The sequence below is a fragment of the Zonotrichia leucophrys genome, chromosome 3 (assembly GCF_028769735.1).
Source record: "Zonotrichia leucophrys gambelii isolate GWCS_2022_RI chromosome 3, RI_Zleu_2.0, whole genome shotgun sequence".
Taxonomy (NCBI): domain Eukaryota; kingdom Metazoa; phylum Chordata; class Aves; order Passeriformes; family Passerellidae; genus Zonotrichia; species Zonotrichia leucophrys.
The window spans coordinates 22,848,568-22,869,574 of record NC_088172.1 but is presented as its reverse complement, the minus strand read 5'-3'; the positions used below and the strand labels follow the sequence as shown (position 1 = coordinate 22,869,574).

General features: G+C 42.5%; 2 protein-coding genes across 4 annotated transcripts in view; one reads left to right on the top strand and one right to left on the bottom strand.

Moving 5' to 3' along the window:
- ERICH1 (glutamate rich 1) overlaps positions 1-10,455 on the bottom strand; it is a 74,152-nt gene extending 63,697 nt beyond the window's left edge. Inside the window, exon 1 of the mRNA XM_064710126.1 lies at positions 10,332-10,455. Within this exon, the coding sequence (XP_064566196.1) occupies positions 10,332-10,449 (118 nt within the window). The 5' untranslated portion in view covers positions 10,450-10,455. The remainder of the gene's footprint in view (positions 1-10,331) is intronic.
- Positions 10,456-10,680: 225 nt separating this feature from the next.
- Positions 10,681-21,007, top strand: part of DLGAP2 (DLG associated protein 2) — a 453,971-nt gene continuing 443,644 nt past the window's right edge. For all 3 annotated transcript variants that reach the window (XM_064707634.1, XM_064707623.1, XM_064707621.1), the window contains exon 1: positions 10,681-10,811. In XM_064707634.1, the coding sequence (XP_064563704.1) occupies positions 10,794-10,811 (18 nt within the window). In that variant the 5' untranslated portion in view covers positions 10,681-10,793. The remainder of the gene's footprint in view (positions 10,812-21,007) is intronic.

The following is a 21,007-nucleotide window of genomic DNA, read 5'->3' as shown; positions in this document are numbered from 1 at the left end:
CTAATCCAAAAGCTCAGAACAGGATCAACTAGAGCAAACTGTGGAGGGCCTTGCCTAGTAGGATATAACAATCCCATTGCATGGATCATCTCCTCTTCCCTAATGATACCTGGACACTCTTGACCAGAGATCTTCAAGGAAACTACCTGGATAAGAGTGACTCTTGAAAAAGAGACGACTGTGTTTATCAGGACAAAGCATTTTAGAAGACTGCTACAGACAGAAAATGTTAGCTAGACTGCTATTCCTACCAGCTAGCAGGTGGAAGACTGATTATACCTTCAGGCCAGGAATCAATCATTCCTTTAAATGATGCCCCATAAAGTTTACTTTTCCTTTAACCATACAGGATGGTTTCATAGTTTGAGTCTTCTAGATCCTTTCTGAAAGTGTTGCTCAGCTGGCCAAACTGATGAACAAAGGTCTTTTCTCTGTGCTTATTTCGCCTAACACAGTGATTCTTGGGTCATGGCTCTGCAAGCCTCACAGAGGCATTCAATTTGTATTTCAGCCACCAGGGCAAAATGTAGTCTGAGATTATGATGCCTGATGGCATGCAAGGTATCCTGTTTTGCCTGCAGATTTAACACTGCTCCAGAGACCTCAATGTCCACAAGACACCAGTTCTGCCAATGAGCTCTGAGTGCCCAAGATGCACTTAGTAGAGATGATGGTGCATTGAGTACAGTCCCCTGTTAAACAGAAAGCAATACACAGAACCTCCAAGGATAACTAAATTTATTAACCTTGACCTTAACTTCCCAATACAAGCAAAAGACACACACATACACACACACACTGACCTTGGAAAAAACAAAACCTCCAATCATCAAGCCCCACAGCCAAAACAGCCCACACAAAACAAAAAGGAATCAGCTGAAAGCTCAAACACCCCAAACCATTGCTAGAAATGGCAGAGACCAAAGGCTTGAAATAAGTCAAGAGAGCTTGTATGTGTGCACACCATATTCTAGTCCTGATCGAAATGAATAGCTAAGGAAGAAAGAGAGTAATTAACCACTACAAAACATTCCACGGCAGCTGAAGAGGGCACTGGCACTCCCCCTCATTTTTGCCAAAAGCATTAGAGCCATGCAGGGATATGGGAAAAAGAACAATGCAGAGACATGCAATTACATTCTGCGTACTTGACAGCTCAGATCATCTGAAAGGTGTATCTACCATCTAAGATGGGATGCTCTTGTTCAACTCAGGAGAAAGAAACAGAAAATGTGATTTTCTTGTTATTAGCAAGGTCAGTTTTGCCAAGAGTGACGTATTTCCATTTCACCATGGATAGTGCATGCAAGCCAAAGCAAAGCACTGTAGCTGTATCATGGGAATAACAGAATTATCTTTCCAACTGGGGAGAAAAATAGTGAAATATGTGGAATCCTAGCTGTGATCTAAGTACAGTTCTATGTACACAGGAATGGGTACAGTATTTTGCTTTGTGTTCCCAGTCTGCAAGCAGTCCTCATCCTGCAGGCGAAGCTATGGTAACAGGCTCTTACAACAGCAGCTAAAGGATAAAAAAAGGATAAAAAAGCAAGGACTGCAAGATCTGCAGCAGAAAATCCAGGCTGAAGCTGACTGTCCTTTCAAGAGGCATTTCTAGACAAACATAGAAGCTAACAGTTTACAAGATCTTGTGTTTAGTCAAAGAGGAGGCCATTCTGCAGATCATTGACTACATCTTCAGTCTCCACACTTCAGATAAAATGCATCTATCTACAAATTTACAGTCCTTCCTTCCAAACAGCACTGCCATTTTATGGCATGCTTTCTTGAGGAAGACACCAAGTAATTTTTCAGCTTCATATTTCAGGACAGAATTCACTTGCATCTTAACACCAGAAAATGTACTACTTCATCTTGGCTGAATGACTGGGACAAGTACTTTTACACACCTAATTACACTGAGACCCAAAAACTTGCACCTCAATACTTTTAATATACTTCAAAAGACTCTAGAGGAACTCCATAATTCATATCAGGGTTTTTTCTAGTGCCTTGGCATAAGACACATACACACAGACCACATTTGCTATTTAGATTTGAAAAACTTGACTGTTTTCAGCACTTTTTCTTCCCCTCCTTACTAGGTTAAGGAATCCTGCATTATATAGGAACATGTTTCCCACTGGGGATTTCCCTGCAGGTTAGAAACCTCGATTCTGAAGTCTCTTTTGGCCTGGAAAGCATCTCTCAGCCTCACACACATAACCTTTACCTGCCTTTGTCAAGAGGGCTCTTTTTTTGAACAAAGGTTGTTCATCCCATTTCTCCCCAAGCTATGATGGTGCTTCGTTGTTGTGAGGTTTTCCTGGCTTTGTCTTTTGAAGTCCAGAATGGAGACTGAGTAGAAACACCGTGGTGAAATGCTGATATCACAAGCTGATTATTTTAAACTTGACTAGCTCCTTAGACAATCTTTTAGTTTTACAAGACTCACAAAACTTCAGTGACATATTAAAGGGAAAAATTTGTAGAGTTCTTCACAGGATGTCTACACAAGGTAGGAATGGCCCTCTTTACAAGCATACAATTGGTCTCATTGACATTACACATAACATCAAAGCCACATAACAAATTACAACCATAACACATGGTTTCAACACCTAAAGCTATTATTACATATTTAATGGTGAAAAGAACCCACATGTACTATTTGGGAATGAAATAATGAAAGGATTTAGTTGTATCCAAGGTCCAAGAATTCTCTGCTTGAACTACTAGGTATCAGCTGCATCTCAGTATGGTTGTTAACCAAAAGGTCACAGGGAGCTGCATAAGAAACAGATACTATCATTTTATATCCAGTGTGTAATAGTAACTTCACAATATCAAGGTTTGTCTCAAGACCACTGACGTTATTCTCACTGAAACAGCATCTATTAGTCTTCAACATCCCATTAGCTCAAAAAATCAGATGCTAATTGCCCTAATTTTACACCTGTCATACTCTTTATTACAGGTTCGAGAGCCACAGTGGGAAAAAAAAATCCATTTTTGTGCTCTAAAGTAGTAGTTGATAAAATATGTCTCCATTTATCTTTTTATTTAGCATTACTTTTTATAGCACATGGAAACCCACTTTGTTATCTAAAACTCAGTAATATAGAATTCTCCTGCCTGTGAGATAAATAAGCTGCAGCTGTTCAGAAGTTAAGTATATGGCATATATCAGGAAGATTGAAAGGTAGGAGAGGAAAAGAATATAGTGGTTACACACCCCATATCTAGGTATTCACCTAAATTAAGCAGTTATTACAAAGAGAGATTGACCTGTGAGCCTCCAGACCAATGCAGTTCATAGCAATTGCAGATACAAACCAGTAACTTATTGCCAGAAAAAGCCAACATTTATTTTCTCTTCTTAGCTTAAAAGAAACTTGTTCAGCTAGACCAAGCACAGGCCCTGTCACATTGCAGTTTCAAATCAGTAAGACTGCTGTTAGATCTGTCAGCAAATTCTACATGAGTGTGTAGTTCAACAGGAATCTGACTAATAGATGGTGCTATCCTGTCTCAACAAAGGTTTTAGAGATCTGTCAGTAGGCCACCTTAATTGCAGCCACAAGCTCCTAGACATCAAATAAACCTGACATGACAAAGATGATAAGAAGCTACCTTAATTGCAGCCACAAGATCCTAGACATCTAATAAAACTTGACATGGCCAAGACGATAAGTTCACAATGAGAACACCAGGATTTTAGGAACAGTTCTGATGTTCCTAAGAACCTCATCTGCCTTGTAGTGAGACCCTGCAAAATGTGTATTGCTACTGCAGTCCTGGGAAAACAGAGCATCTTCACCATGGTTTCAATTTGTGCATACTACCCATCTTCTAGAAAACTTAAAAATATGTTTCTCATACTGCACCATTATCTTTTTCTTACTCGGCACAATCAAACACACCTCACTGAAAACATCTAAAGATATCTCATACCCCCTTACCAAAGCTCAATTTTGGTGACTATTATTACTATTAATAATCATAATTCTGGCAACTGAGTTGAGCCAACTGTAAAGTACAGCTGCACAAGACTGTCAGCAGTGCCCTGGCAGCCAGGAGGGCCCACTGTGTTCTAGAGAGCATCAGGCATAGCTGGGCTGTGGTAGATAGGGTCAGGTGTTCGGAAGATCTCGTGATGTTACGGGAAGACAGGGCCCCTGTTCCCTTAGATAAGAAAATTAACATAGGAATGCAGCCCCCTAAACCAGATGCCAGTAATTTTCCATTCCTACCCAGTAAATATCCACCCCTTACTAACCATAGATGGTAAAAGACAGACCCCCTATGACGTAGAGAAACCCTAGATTATAAAACCCCACGAGAAGAGATAATAAAGGCCTTTTGACCGTCCATCACATTGGTGTCTGCGTGCTCTTTGGCCCGAGCGACCCCGGAGAGTTTGGGTCGCTGTGCTGCTCCTTGAAACCAGGTCGCCTTTGCCTTGTATCTGAAGGCAACACTGGGCAAGGGAAGAGAGTGTCCCACCCTGTGCTGCTGCAGCCCCATCTCAAGTCCTGCATGCTGTTTTGAGTGCTACAATGTAAGAAATATCCACAGCAATCAGAGAGCACCCAAAAGAGACCCACAAAGATGGGGAAGGGCCTTGAGGGGGAGCTGTGTGAGGAGGGGCTGAGGGCACTTGGTCTGTTCAGCCTGGAGGAGATTGAGGGAAACCTGACTGCAGTTACAGCTCCTTGTGAGGGGAAGAGGAGGGACAGACCCTCATCTCTTCCCTGTGGTCACCAGTGACAGGACCCAAGGGAATGGCCCTAAACCTCAGGGGAGGTTTAGGTTGGATATCAGGAAAAGGTTCTTCACCCAGAGGGTGTTTGGGCACTGGAAGAGCTCCCCAGGGAAGCAGTCACAGCACCAAAACAGAGTTCAAGAAGCATTTGGACAGTGCCCTGTGACACATGTGTGATTCCTGGAGATGGTGCTGTGCAGGGACAGGAACTGGACTCCTGTGAGACTCCATGATACTTTTTTCCTCTCTTTTCTGGACAGATTTGGGAGAGGGAAGGGGGAAGGCTCTGCACTTATCACTGCTCAGAGACCAATCTGAGGCCAGCACAGGTGTAAAGTTTCAGAAAGTTTAAATCTTACTTCACCCTAAATCTGGATGAAAAGAGCGTATGTCTAAAAGTGAAGATTGAACTGTGCCACACATTGGCTTAAGTTAAATGTTACGGTAAATGATAGTAGTAATATGGAAAAAAGACATCAAAATAGCTGAAAACAGTAAAAATCAAAAAGGAAAACACAAAAAACCCACAACTCATTCTGACCTCAGATTACTGAAGAGAAAAAAATTTGCAAATTTTAAACAGGCAGTTTCACATAAGAAGAAGCAAGTTAAAATGAAGGTCAATATACCAGTATTTAAAAATCAAACCATGAAACTGGCAGGTGTAGTATCACTGAGCACAAAGAAAAGTCCAACAAATTTGTGCATTAAGTACTATTCAAAAGAAATCTTCATAAGGTCATATTATATAAAACAAACATAAATCAATTGAATTTCTACACGACTTTCTTCAAAGAGTAAATATATCGCCCTTTGCAGTGATTTCAACATTTGATTATAAAAAAAATCAAGCAACTTCTGCAAGCATATCTAATATACATGTAACAGAAATCAATATTGCACCAAACATCCCATCACAAAAAAGTTCTGGAAGTTCCAATGCAGCTGAATTTTTCTTTTCTTTCTAGACATATATGGAGTTTTACTTTAAGTCATTAGCCAACCCACAAAAATCCAAACTTCTTCAGAACAGTTTTCAACCTTTTGAACTAAAAACAACTGAAAGCATAAGAAACTACATATTGCCATAACAATCTGTGCTGGCTTTGGCTGGGATGCAGGTAATTTTCTCCACAGTAGCTGGTAGGGGGCTGTGTTTTGGATTTGTGCTGAAAACAGGGCTGACAATACAAGGATGATTTCGTTATTGCTGAGCAGTCTTAAGGCCCTTTCTGTTACCTGCCCCACCAGTGAAGAAGGCTGGAAGTACACCAGTAACTGAGAGGAAACACACCTGGAGCAGCTGAATCGAGGGATATGCCAAACCCTATGCTGACATGCTCAGATATAAAGCTGGGGGAAAGAAGGAAGGGGGAATGCTCAGAGTGATGATGTCTGTCCTCCCAAATCACCATTACAGGTAAAGGAGTGCTGCTTTTCTGGGGAAGGCTAAACACCTGCTAGCCCATGGGAAGTGGTGAATGAGTTCCTTCTTTTGTTTTGCTTGTGTGGATTTTGGTTTGCCTATTTATTGGAATATGAATCCCAATATTACCAGGTAGATTGTGCCTGGGCCCGTCTGACCTCTGCTGCCAGGCCAAAGGCGGCAGCTGTGGTGTTTCACCCCAGAGACACCTTTAGCTTGCTGGATGTTGCAGCTGGGAGCTGAAACAAGTCCAGGCTTGTAGAAACTCAGTTTACCTCAGGTGGGAAGGTTTCAGGTGATGGTAGAAAGGAAAAGAGGGCGGATTCTGCCGGAGGGTTATATCCAGAGTTTACTGCATGGTCACAGAGGTCTGAACCTCAGGTAACAGCTCCAACAGAATGCCAAGCACATGGTCCTTGGTCACTTTAAGCCCAGGGACAGGGGGAGGGGAAGGGACAGGTGAGCACCAACCAGGTGGGAGCAGCAGGGTCTCAAGGGACGAGGGACACCCAGGCAGGCCAATGATCCCAGGCCTGGATTGCATCCTTTGAACGTGACCAACCACACGAGGCCTTGCTGGAATGTTAAAACTGACTGACAGCCCAGCAGGGGGCGAGGGGGAAGGGGAAGAGAGGTATTGCCACACCTGGGAAGGGACTGGGAAGTTGAAAACAGGAAATTGCAACACACTGCAACACCTGTTAAACTGTCTTTGTCTCAACCAAGTGAGTTTGCTCAGTCTTCTGATTCTTTCTCTCATCCCAGTGGCAGGTGAGTATGTGAGCAGCTTTGCTCCCAGGTGATTCCAGAAATCTGGTACAACAAGGGCAAAGCCAGTGCTGAGTGAAAGGCATCACACACTGAATGTTTAAAGAGGCAAAGTAACTAAAACAGACACACCATAATGGCACACACCACCACCTCCACCACCTTTACTAACTAACACAGGTTCATACACCTGCTCCTGAACATTATTACTCCCTAGCATGTTTAAACAGTCCCACCTACCCTTGTGGACCATCCCATCTCAATGCAAAGTACGTAAGAATTGCTTGAACTTCCTAAGAACAATCCAACCCTACACCAACACAATCCATCCCCCAAAAAAACCCAAACAGCCAGCCACACAAAACACAGAACCCTAAAGGCCACATCATGTCAGGCTCTGCTCCCTGTGAGCACGTGCTCCCCTTGCAGACTTTCTAAATAGAAGGCCATTGGGTGTATCATTTCTGCTTCTTTCACCTTTTTGGCCTTTCTCCTTGACTGCATTTCTCATCCAGGCACAACACCAAGGTCAGCAACAAAAACTTTTCTTCCTCCCTTTCATAAAAGGTTTCAATGGCAGAGTCAAGTACACTTAGTCTAGTGTAGCTTCTACATTTAATCACAAAAAACCCAGTTATTTGTAATTTAGCCAACTACAATCCAAATAGAATTTACATCTTGATATGCTGTAATAAATCTTTGGTCACATTTGGGGGGGAGCAAGATACTTCTCAAAGAAGGAAAAAAATAATGTCAGGCATCAAACTCCATTTGCCATTAATATTGCCCTTATATGATATATATGGAAAATATATGATGAAAGAAAACATACCCACTATAAAAAAGGGCATTTATCGTTTTTCCCAGTAAAACATCAAAGTATTTGCCAAAAATTATGTTGAGTTTGAAAACCGAAAATAAGAAAAGGATTTGAATAACCCCAAGATCTCTAAAAATCAGTGCTTCTCTGAAACTAGAAAAAGGGAAGAAATGGTGTGCTTTTCTGCAAAATGAAGATGTTTAATATGTGATATAGCCATTTAAAAAAAAATCCCAGCAAAACAAAAAAAATCCCCAAACTAAGGAATTGCAGTCTCATTTCAAGGACCATTATAACTCTGCCCAAAGTCACCTGAGAGATGAAAACAGCACTCCTTGAAGCAATATTCTCTACTTAAAAACATTTGCCACTGATGCCTGTCAAGTGTCCACATTGGCTTTCCAGTTTAATCTCTCCAACAGGAAGCCTCCTGCTGTCCCCTAGATCATCCCTTGTACAGCACAAATTTTCCATCACTTTTTACTAGCAATTATATCAATAATGTATACTACACCTGCATCAATTCCTTAACTCTACCCTTCAGCAGCTGGAACATCACTCTCTATCCAGTCCTTCCTTTAAGTGTTATTTTGGGGTGGCACAAACTTCCAAGAATGATGACTAAAGCTTTCAGGATGCAATTGTCAATGTTTAACAGCAACAAGTTAGGAGTTCAGCTGTCCCAGACAGGATCAATACCTTGTTGATAACACACAGAATGACAGCAGTAGTACCTCTAGCCCTATCACAAATCACTGGTACACAAGCAAGTAAAAAACAAAAAGCTCCACAAAAACTAAAAGTAAAAAATGCAGTTTTTCAACTACTCCTGTCTCACCCTTTCCTGGCAGAGTGAAGTGCATTTCACTTACCTGCTCTACTGGCTTTTCACTGTTTAGATTCTGTTCACTGACAATTAGACCCATGACCCACAAGCTGTTGACCATCCCATTTATTCTGTATTATGGCCCAGTTCCCAACAAAATAAAAAGCTTTGTTGTTCTATTGTAATGCAGACAAAAGTTTGTCTTCAGCATTTCAACATGCTCTTACAAAAAGCCAGCAAAATTAACCTTAAAGGGAAGCAGCTAAACCTTCTTTCTCAGCTCTTCTCTAGGACACTTGTCCTCTCAAAAATACACATAGTTTCACAACAGAAAGTCAACAGTTTTCATATATGCTATGGGCTGCAGAGGCTGATCAGATGAGATTTTAAACTCTTCCAGTTTTTTTTTTTATTTCCTTCCTACGGGAGCATGTGACATTCTTGTATTTCTCACTGTATTTTCCTCCCAATCTAAAGTCAAGGCTCCTTAGAGCGGCTGAAAAAAACATGAATGATTTCCAACTTTACATAGTAAAGCCAGACACTCAGCATGATCATTTTAGCTTTCTCTGACACGCTACCAAAACAAGCAGCTCTTTATCTGACCTTCAGTTTTAAACAATTTGAGAGCTTTAGAATTCAGTTCTCCCATTCTCAGCTCTAGAGCCATGCATTCCTTGACAAGTGCATGAACTCACTCTTCATGATTCACTTTGTTTCAGAAAACATCACTTTGTAATTCACATACCCAAAGCATAGAGAACAGTGACTCCTTCTCCCTTCCTCACAACCAATCTGCATCTAAACCACAGAGAACACTACTGCGTATTTAAACCTCCTTCAAACGATCGCTACATGCAGTCCGTCAACAAACAGCTTCCACATTAACTCCAGTGATCGGTTTCACTCTCAAATTGTTATCCTCCCATGAAGTATTCCAGTTTCAGGCTGCTGGAACTGTGTGAAAACGCAAAAGCCAAGCACAGGATGCAAGCATTCAGCTCTCGCACAGCTCAGCTCTACTCGACACACCTTAAGAACAAGATATTACTTATGGAACACCTGTATTTCGATTATTGTGTTCTTCCTGTGCCGTGTCTTATAAAACATTCAGATAAACAGAACAGACTGAAGTTGTGCATGGCTAGCAGAAGGTTTTATCTTATTCTTTACAAGCACAGTACCACAGTTATTTCAGAAGTGAGCTAAGTAACTTTAAGCCGAAATAGAGGGTCACTAACAAGTAAGCACGTATGCATGTACGTATTGAGGAAAAAAAGGTGTCATCTTAAAACACTCTGTGATTAGAGAAGCAAATTTTATTTACTCTCTCCCCACCCCCGGGCAGGAATACGCGGCAGTAGAACCCGCCCGGGCCCCTCCGAGCCGGAGCGGCTGGACAGGAGGCCGGGAGGGCTCAGCGCGGGAGTCCCGGCACGCCCAGCGCCCCCCCTGTGCGGCCGGAGGCTCCGCCGAGGCCACTTCAGTCCGCCCGCCTTCCCCGCTGCCGGGCAGGCTCGGCTTCTCACGGCCTGGCCCCGCGGGAAGGGCACTGAGCAGCGGAACCAGCGGGTCCCGCGGCGGCAGCGCAGTGCGCCCGGGCCGGAACACGCCGCGGCTGAGGGCAGCCGCGCCCGGGGCCGTCACCGCCGCCCCCCGGCTCCCTCCGTCACCAGCCCCGGTGGCAGCATGGCGGGACCGACCACCGCTCACAGCACAGACTCACCGCTCCTCCTGCTCCCGGCCATGGCCCCACGGCCCGTCCGAGACACCCCCGCGGTCCCGCGGCGCTCCCCTTCCCGTTGGCCGCCGCGCCTGTCGGTCCCGGCGCCGGGCGCCGCCATTGGCGGGGCTCTGCCAGGGCGCCCCGCGCCGCGCCTTGGCCCCGCCCCGTCCCGCCCCGCCTCAGCGGGCGCGATGCCCGCGGGCTCCGGCAGGGGGCGCGCGGCTGCGCAGAGCCGGCGGGGGCGCCCCTGCCGCGCGCGCGGGAGCGAGGGCGAGGGCGCGCGCGGGGCGCGAGGGGCGGGGGGAGCGGCGCGCGGCGGGCGGGCGGGCGAGCGGCGCGCGGCGGCCCCGGCGGGTGAGCGGCGCCGGGGGACGCTGGGCGCGCGCCGCTGCTCCCGCTCCCGGCGTCTCCTTAATCGCGACCCGCCGCAGCCCGCACCCGCCGCGTTAATAATGCACTAGAATGTCAGCGCTGAAAAAGGTACGGAGGGAGGTAGGGAGGGAGGCGAGGCAAGGGGCCGCCGTCGGGGCGGCAGGCGCGCCGGGCTGCTCGCGGGGCGCCTCCGCACAAGCAGCGGAGGGAACGGGCGGGTGCCGGTGCCGCGGGTCCGCGCAGGGACCGCACCGTCGGGGACGGGCGCCCGGGCAGCGGGGCGAGGGCGCGCCAGCCGCGCCGTCGGTTGTGGTGTCATCCCCATCACCGGCGCGTCCCGGCGTCGCGCTGGCCCCGGCGCGGTGTCGCCGTGGCGGGGGTCTCGCCTCGGTACAGCCCGGGCAGGACGGCTGCGCCCCGAATGCCCGATGCCTGAGCGGGGCGAGTGCGGTCTGGCACCCTCCCGTGTGGCCGGTCTGGCCGGAGGGAGCGGCGGGGAGGGGATGCTGCGCGCGGAGCCGCAGTGCTGGGGCGATTTAAATTTTGGCAGCGCGTGATGCTGGGGCTGCCCCGCGAGGAGGGGCCGGGCAGCCGGGGCTGGCGGAGCACCGCCGCCTGCTCCGCTGCCCTTTCCCTGCCCGGCCGCCGTGCCGTGCCGTGCCGCCCCGGGGAGGGTGCGGGTACGTCGGAGGGGCCGCGCTGCTCCGTCCCTCCGTCCCGGCCCCCAGGGGCAGCGGGGCGGCAGCCGAGCGGGGCGGGCGGCAGGTGAGTCCCGCACGTTCCCCGCGCCGGCTCTGCGCGGCTGCCGCGCCCGGGGGCGCAGGGCTCGGCGCGGCCGGAGAGTCCGCGGGCGCGCACCGGAGCGCGGGGGTGGCTGCCCGGCGCATCTGCTGCGCTGCCCTCGGTCACCGAGGGGCGATCACGGGCGGCTGTCGCCGCGCAGGGAGCGGCGTTCGCGGGCGGGTTGGCTGAGCGCCTCCGCGGTCCTTAGAAACACCGTCTGCCGGAGAAATAAAATAATTACCCGGTGTCATAATGAGAGCGCAGCGCGCCCCGGCCCGCCTCGCCTCCCGGAGCGGAGCCGGCAAACCGCCCGGCGTCCGCCACCGTCGGGGCGGGCGGTCTCCCCGGCCCGAACCGAACCGAACCGACCTGCGGCTGCGGGGCCGCTACGGATCGGCCCGGGGCACGGGAGTGGGGAGACCCTTCAGCCGGCGGGAGCTGCAGAAAAGGGACTTTCTTTTACCGCCCCGCTTTCTGTCGCCTTCGTAACCTAATTCCTGCCGCTGCTGGTGTCCCAGTTCTAACAGCGGTGCCGGTGCCGTACAGCTTGGCGTTTAGCCATAAATCCATTTATAAGGGCTCCGGCCTCAACTTCCCTCAAACTTAAAGGGACTAATTTACGACATTCTTCGTTACGGCACATTCTTACACGGGCATAATGTGCCTTGGGAGCAGGCGATGCTTGAATCTCTTCCAGATTGAAGCCCTGAGCATGGGACCAAGTGCTCCCGGCAGGTTAGGTGGTGTGAGCCCAGCATCGCGGCTGTGAAAGCAAGTGCCCTTCTTAGCGCTGGAGTGTTTTGTAACTATTTCTCTCTGCTTCGCAGTAGCAACACAAGCGGAGCACTAACAAAATTTGAAACACAGGATGCCCCCAGCCATGTAGGTAGTAGATGACTGCCAGCGGGCATCCTGCGAGGAGCAGTGGTCACCTCAGTGTGACCGAGTGCAGATCCGAGTGCAGATGATGGAGAAGTCTCATGTGGAGTCTCAGTAACTGAATGTTTTCTACTGTGGGATGTGTCAAGGGGGCATACTGATGGTACTGGACGTTTTAAACAGCAGCTTGGGGGTAGACCAGAGGATGGGTGGTAATATTTTATAATGCACGTGTGTTTGAGGTGTCAGCTGTTCACATCTCTGATTTGTTGCATTTCTGCCTTCATATTTTATCTGGAAAACCTAAAATAGGAAGAGTTGAAGTTTTATATTTCTGTGCTTTCATCAATATAGCAATACTTTCAAGTTATTTCCAGATAGTTTGCATAAAACCCTTTATTTCAGAACTGCAAGTTTTAATTTTATTTTGTGAAGCTATTTTTACAGTGCTAAGCTGATCATATCATTTATGTTTCAAAGGTTCTTTCCCCCCATCATTTTGCATGCTTTTCAAAATGTGTGTTATGTGGTCAAAATGGACTCAGACAACGTTTAATAGTTTTATGAATTCCAATGTTATACATTGGAGATTTAATTCTGAGGGCTCGAGGCAGACCCTGTGTGATCTGACATAATATTCCCAAGTTAAAGAATGCGTTTATTATGCCATTGTTCAGTAACACATGAACTAAAATCTAGGATTGTCAAATAAATTTGTTGATTTTCTTTTAGCTTTTCATTTTAGTACTATAAAGCACTATTGGATTTAGTTAGTCATATATCTGTTTTGCACTAGAATGGTATAGGACATACCTCTAATAACTTTTAGAATTTCCAGTCCCTCTGAAATGAGTTTAAATTCCTGGTGCAAATTGAAATTACACTTAGAATGAAGTCATAACTGCTTTAAGCAGGCATTTAACAATCAGCAAACATAGATTGCTCTTGACAGAGGTGTTGAGGAGAATGTGTTTTGTCTGTGTAACACATAAAATCACAGTCAAATCCAAGACTTGCTGAATCAATGGTAATAACCGCAATGACTTAATGGGATTGGGATTTCACATTTGTGTATGGCAGGATCCCACAAATACTAATAGTGGTACTGTTGGCAATGCCAAGCTGTTGAAACAAAAAGTTACCAAAGCAAGACAAAAATTTCAAACTCCATTGTGGCAAACTGAAAGTTATATTCTATATTCTTAATTCAAGAATAATTGGTACATAAGGAACATATCCCTGAACAGAGGGATTCATACCTGACCCCGAGGAAGGCTTGCATGTCCAGTATCCACTGTGTCTGAACAACAAGCAGTGTTCTGCCCAGAGGGTGCCCTCTGCAAGCTCCCCTGGACATTGCCTGTCCTGTTCCACTTATCGTGTCACAATTATGGCAGGGTTTTGTGACAGCAGATGTTCTAATAGGAAATATTTGTAGATGCAGTCTGGGTGACTGAATTTCAGCTTGATTGTGAGCTTTGCCTGGCTAAATTGTGGACTTTGGAGTAATTACTGACATATTTTTTTGAGCCTTAATAAGGATGGTAAAATGTTATTTTACACCTGCCTTTGGCAAGAACTCTTTTTTCCTGTTTGTAATTACGCATTGTCAAAGCAATTTCCTTGCATAACTATGATAATCCTTTGAGAAGTTTTAGTAATAAAAAGAACATAACCCCTCAAATAACCTGCTGATTTTTTATGAGGTGTACCATTGGGGGCCCTTTGAATCTGCATCAGTCAAACAAAAACAGCTGTTTTGGTTCTACTCCATGAACAAGACAAGTCTTATTTGCTGCTTCACTTAATCAGTACAGTGAATTTGTTTATACCTAACCATGCATGGTGAATGAAAGGACCACTAATGCAGAAAGTCAGTGTTAGCCCATCAATTGTGACTGCATTTAAGGAAGACTTTCAGTTCTTAGAAATGCATTACATGGGCCAAAATATCCCATTGAATTGAAAATGTTCTGTTTGCTAAATGGATAGTTTTGTTTGAATAGCTACAGGAAAAAAAAAATACACATATTAGTTCAGTTTGCCTTGCAAAAATTCATAGTCATCCACGAACCATATGGCTTTCTTACCTCTAGTAGAGAAATAGCTCTCAGCATGGCAGATACAGTATGTCAACAGCTATGATCAAATATAAGTAGAAGTGGGCATGGATGAATCAGAATCTCTTTTAAAGTAGACTTGTTGGAGAACACAACTTCCCATATTTCAGTCCATATATATCTCCATTATAGAACTATATTTCCCAGAACAGATTATAGTTCATCACAACTACTTTCTGTTGGAGAGGCTGAAATGATTCATTAAAGCAAAATAAGTACTCTTCCCATGATATTTATTTAGAAAATGTCAAGTAGCAGTTTATTCATTTAGTACAAGCTCAGTTGTGATGAGAGGATGGAAATCACTGCAGTTAGATTTCTCAATCAGTGTTTCCATGCATGCATATATATTTGGTCTCACTTTGTTTTTATCTGTTTCTCACTGTACTCTCTTAAATACTTCTTTTGTGCATAAAATTTACTTATCTTCCATGCATTTTCATTCCATATTTGTCACATTTCTCTGTCCTTGTCAGTTTTGAAAATGAACAGCAAATAACTTCCAAAAAGGCGTTGGCCTTAAGCCCTCTAAATTTTTTGTGGCTTCATAAGCATATATTCCAATGATATAAAATGACTTTTTTTCTATTTTTTATAGTAAAGGTATCATACACCAGCAGTTTGCAGAAATACATGAGGTATACCATAGATGAAGGCTTTTATCTCACAAGGGGAATCAGTGTCTGTTATCTTCAGGAGATGCTGCAACCACTGTTGCAGCAGATAAATTGACAGTAGTGGATAAATTGACAGTAGTGGAATATCTCAAAAATATGATCAAATGCATAAATCCAACAAAATAAAAATCATTAATTTAGACTTTGCACAAATAATAGAAAGATCTTAAGTATACTCTAGAGCTTTCTGTCTATCTATAGGTCCCCATATTGGGTCCTTCATAGATTCTCCTTCTCCATACAAAATTCTTCCACTGGTCTCAATTTTGCATCTTCCATCTTAAATACTCTCTTTAAAAAGTAAATTTGTTATTTCAGAAGAAAGAAGAGCATCTTAATGTTATCAAGTTGACCTGATTTCGTTTTGAACACAAAAGTTCTTGCATTTAAAAGTTTATTCCAGAAAATGTAAAGGTTAAATCTTGATAATGACATTGAAAGCAGTTAGGAAAGCATAAAACTAAGACACAGATTTAGGGAGAAATTGAACAGCACTCTAGTGTAGTGGTCAATTAAGGTGTCTCTGATATATATTTCGTCTTGGAAGCTGAAAGGCTGCTTGGGCACTGCTCAGCCTCTGGCATGCTGCCTTTCAGAGGAAACAACTTCTCTGCATTGTCCTGGAGAGGCAGCAGGTCAGTATTGAGAAAAACAATTAAAAACTATTTTTACTATCTTTCCCCTTTAATTGAGGTGATACTGTATTTTCAGGAATCCCTAAGGTGTGGTGAGGATGCAAATTAATTGTTTAGGCTTGTCTGGAATCTATTTTCCCTTAGCATGAATTTATTTTTTTAAAATACTGATTCTTCATGAAATTTATTTTGTGCATTGGAGGTCAACTGAATAAGTTTCCTGTAATTCTTTGCTTCTTGATGGTATGGATTGTATTGTGAAACTTTTAAATGCCTTAATAATGTTATGCAAATTACATATCATAAAATATCACCAAAGTCTCCAGCAATTCTCCTAGTTTTGCAACTGGAGAAGCTGGTGACTTTTCATAGAAAACAGACACAATATTATTAATGATGCAGATAACCAAGTTGCCCTTAAAGAAACTTTTCCCAAACCATTTCACTGTCATGTGGTGGCTTTTAGAGCTCGTGCAGCTGCAGGAATGCAGCAGTATGCTATTGTATTATTCTGTGCTTTTCTGGCAATGAGGAGTAGAATGAACTTCTCAGCTTTCACAAGTGCCTGCCTTCCAGTTTCACAAGTAGCCTGTAAAAATAACACTGAACAAATAGCTGCACTCGCCACAAGTGGGAGGTTACTTTTTAACCTCTTTTTTTCCCCTGAATAGCAGACAGTGATGAAAGAATCTCAAGTAGTTACTACACCTTTTCTTTCTTATACTCTAAAAATAGGGGAGCAAGGAAAAAAACCCAGAGGATCTTCCACATTCTTGTTGATTTATGGATTAATAAGTCATTGGGATATAAAGCTGCAGAGCATAAACATTCTTATTCTCTCGAATTTGTCTAAGCAGAGTCCAAGTAAGATAAAAGACAACAGTTTTGCCTCATTCATGCAGAGTGAAATTCTTTCCAAAGAGCATCAGTATAAGGCCACCTTTATCCTCTGTGCAACAGCAGATTTAACTTAAATGAGCAAATATATTCTTTAGTTTTAGAATTTGATAACAATTATCTTCCCTGATGAGCAGAAAGGAGGACAATACTTGGTTTTATTCCTTTGATTCACTTCCATTGATATTGCAGCATTTCAAATCCTGCATAGTTGAAGCTACAAGAAAAATCATTTTTTAATGCTACAAAAAGGAATGGAAAAGTGTGTCCAAATGTCTTGAAAAAACTATGTACCTGTCTCAATTCTTAAGCAGGCTTCCTCATGATAACACAATGCAGAGGAAATAACATGTAGACTTAAGTATGTGGGTTTTCTTTTTTTTTTTTAAATTGGGCTATGAAGACCATCAGAGCCAGAAGATGCTGAGTGTCAGTGAGGAGTATTAATGTCCTCCAGCTGGGAAGATGATGGGCTCCCATTGGTAAGAATGACAAAGCTTCACCTTCCCTCTGGAGGGCAGCTCAGGCCACTCTGATGTTTGCAGCCCTTTCTGGCAGCAGGACGTGAAACTGATCTTGTCTTTGATGGCAACTTGTGGCTTTGTTATCTAGCACCTGGCCTGGTTCTGGGTTATTTTGGGATTATCTTTGTCATAATGTTTTACTTAAAGGTAAGGAATTGAAAAAATTTTAAGTGTTCCTGTTATGCATTGTGTACATGGTAAATTTATTTTTATTTGAGTCTGAGATTTTGATCTCATTCATTTGAGGGTCTGTTTACAAATACTGTCACTTAGGAATAGCTACTATAGCTTATACTGATACCACAAAAGTCCAAAATTAGTTTTCAGAGCTAGATAAACTACTGGATTTAAGAGAATAGCTTCAATATATAATAGATTCATTAAAAAAAAACAAACAACACTAGTGTAAATGATTTTTCTGTTAGTAACTTAACAGAAATTTAAATACACTCTTTTCCTTTCTGGAAGTCAAATAAAACTGGAATGCTCTTTCCTTCCCCTCAAGTTTTAGTAGACTGAAAAATCAAAATGTTACATGTAGCTTAGGTATGGCTCCTTCATAACAGTTTATTGAAAATCCAGTTTACTACAATTTGTAGGTCAGAGTAATTTTGTCACAAGGTCCTGTGGTTGACAGCATTATATGCAGAAAATGCTGCAGTACATATAAAAATGCAGCATTACTTTTGTTGCCAGTCCTGAAATGCATTGGATTCTTAGTGTCTCCATCTCAATATGTGTCAGCTCTTACTCATTATGCAAGGGGTGAGTATAGCAAGTGAGGTGTTTCGAAGAAATTGCTTTTTATGACGTTGAAAAGGAATGCAATTAGTTATGATATCATGTACTTTTATAATATAGATGGTAACTAATTTGATAACAGTTTTCCTAAGTGATAATTTATAATGTACTCCTCAAAAATCTTAACATGACACTTCTAAGGGAGAAATTGTTTCTATGATACTTTTCAGTCTCATCTCCTTTAGTAATATGGTGCATTCTTATATTGCATTGATCTTTGTCACAAAAATTTGAGTTACCTATACTGCAAGGTTTCAGCTGCAACAAGATTTAGAAAGTTATACATTACTTTATGAATTCATAGCCACATAATGACATTTGAAGGTAAGGAAATAGAGGACCAAAGTATTAAAACGGATCTAAATAGTAAATTAAATATTTTGAAGTTGTTATTTTTCTTTTGACATTAAGAACTGATAGATTAATTTTGGATGCTTCCCAGAGTTTTTCTCTTTCCCCCCAATTAATGTTTCTCTACAGCTAAAATAATTTGTCAAAGGTGACAGAAATCAGTGGAAATATTCTTATGTTCACCAGTAAAATGCCTCATATAGTATTGTGTGTTCGGTCTTGAGGTAATTTATAATGCAGTTAATGTTTTTTTATGTTGTTTCATTTAGAATTATATTTTTTTACATGTATGTATTTTTTCCCATTAATTATTGTACTTCAAAATACTTTTTACATTTTATGGTGCTTTTTGGTATTGTGCATACCCAAGTAAATATCTCATCTAATAAATTATTATTTTTATCCTGTACTGTGCTTCTGATTTAGAGCAGTGGAAATCTCTCCACTACGTTTAGTTGTGGATAAGTTATGCAGCACAATTACTTTGCTAACCAGTGTCAGGTTTCTGATCAATTCCCTGAGATTTTTCTGTTTCTTTTTACTTTCCAAAATAGTCATGAATTGCTGTTCTAAAAATGATGCAGAAAAGCAAAATGCAAAGCTGAGAAGCTCAGTGTATGCTAGGCTGTAGAATAATGCTTTGATCAATAAAATGGAAAAGTTTCTCCTATATAAGGGTATCACATTCAGATGGCATTCTCTTTCAGGAGATTTCCTGGCATGTTTGTGAGTAATCTTCTTTTTAGTTGCACTCCTGGGTAATGTAATACATTTTTATTTTCATTTTTTAAAGAAAGATACAAATGCGTTTTCCGAACTTCATTTAATAGAATATTTTCTCTGCATTTATTAATTTCTTTAAATTGCACTCCATTGTTTTAAAAACTTTGTGATATACTTCCTAATTAGATGGAATTTTGTTTAAAATGTGCTGACAAATGTCCATTTGTTACTTCAACATGGACACTGAAGCTCAGCAAAGTAATGTGATACCTGAGAATCACAAGAATCTGTAAAGCCTTCATTCTGATTACAGCCTGGAAATGAAATCTAACACTGCTTCAGTGCTAGAACAATCAGTGCTCTAGATGAGGCTTGTTAACATTTGTGTTTTCCTGCACTTCATGTGCAGTCTGTGGGCTGGAGGGTGAGCAGACACAGGAGCAAGCCCAGGTTAGTGTTGGAAAAAGAGAGAGTATCACGGAGGGGTTCAGGGATGCATTTAGGGTACTGCTTGGCAGCAGCAGAAAAGAAGACAAATGATCAAGAATATAGATTAAAGACTCAGAATGTAACACTGGAGAGATCCTAATAGTGCAATACAAGTTATGACTATTTTGTTTGCCTTGTTCTGCTTATATGTAAAGGGCAGGAACAAACTTCATATCATCCCTTTCCTGAGGTATCACACACATTTAGGAACTGCAAGATTGATAGACTTTAATGTTTTCATGAGTAGAAGGAAAAATTGCATGGACTATAGGTAAACAGACATCAGTATTGCATAATGTATCTTGATATATAAAAATTTATAGAAAAGGCTCAGCTGATATGAGGTACCTGCCAGGATACATTGGGATTGTTCTTTAGTTGGAGACCAGATTGCCCATAAAAGAGGGTAACTTATATTTAAAAAAAAACCCAATAAAACCCAAGAAGACATTACTGAAAGAAAACATTATTCTGCTATTAGCTTTAGTTGCGTAATGTTACATAATGATGAATAAAATTTGTCTCTCTTTTTAAAAATCTTTCATGGGGCTGATCCAAGTTACCCTAAAGAAATATCTTACTTATTATTATTACTAAAATTTGCCATGAAAGTTGTGCTTCCCTTGACCAATGGAACAAACTTTTCCTGTGTTTCTGAGTTTAAAGTACAAGGAACAAAGTATTCTTGGCAGCCAGGCTGTTCCCCTGTGAATTCTCTTCTGAAAGACATCGATGTGATCATTAGTTGTCTTTATTTTTTCAGAGAAAAACATAAAATCCTCCAGCCTTGTCCTCTCTTCATAAATATGTCCAGCTCTTGTAATCACTACCACTGCTGAAATCTCACCTGAGAGATTTGCAAGAAGTACCGAAATAAAGAGCAATGTGCGTGCATGCAAGATGTCCCCTTTATGAAGGAATGATAGATACACTGAAATACTGTTCCAAAAAACCTTGTTGATGCATTTTTCTTACAAACTGTATCCTTGAAAATTTATACTAACTGTCCAGTATTTCTGTTTCTTTGGATGTAGCTATTAATCATGTAGTTTCACCTAGGGGATTTTCTGATATTCTTTTTGATAGATTTTTTTCATGTATTGTTTTAACACAAATCTGTTTCAATCTATATGCCATAAACCTTTTAGAAAAATTCACTGTATATATAAGCAACAAATTGTGATTATACCCAAGCATTTATATATGTTCCACAAAGGAGAGTGGAAAAAGAGGGAAGATTGCAGACCAAAGAGTAAGTTTTCAACATCTTTAGTGTCCTTAGATTGGAATTTTAAGATTAACTGAAATATTCCCACTGAAAAAAAAAAAGTGATTAAAAGTATAACAAATAAAAGTGGAAAGCCAGAAGATAATGTAGAATTAATGATATTGTGCAATAGCAGAGTAGTATTCATATAGTCATTA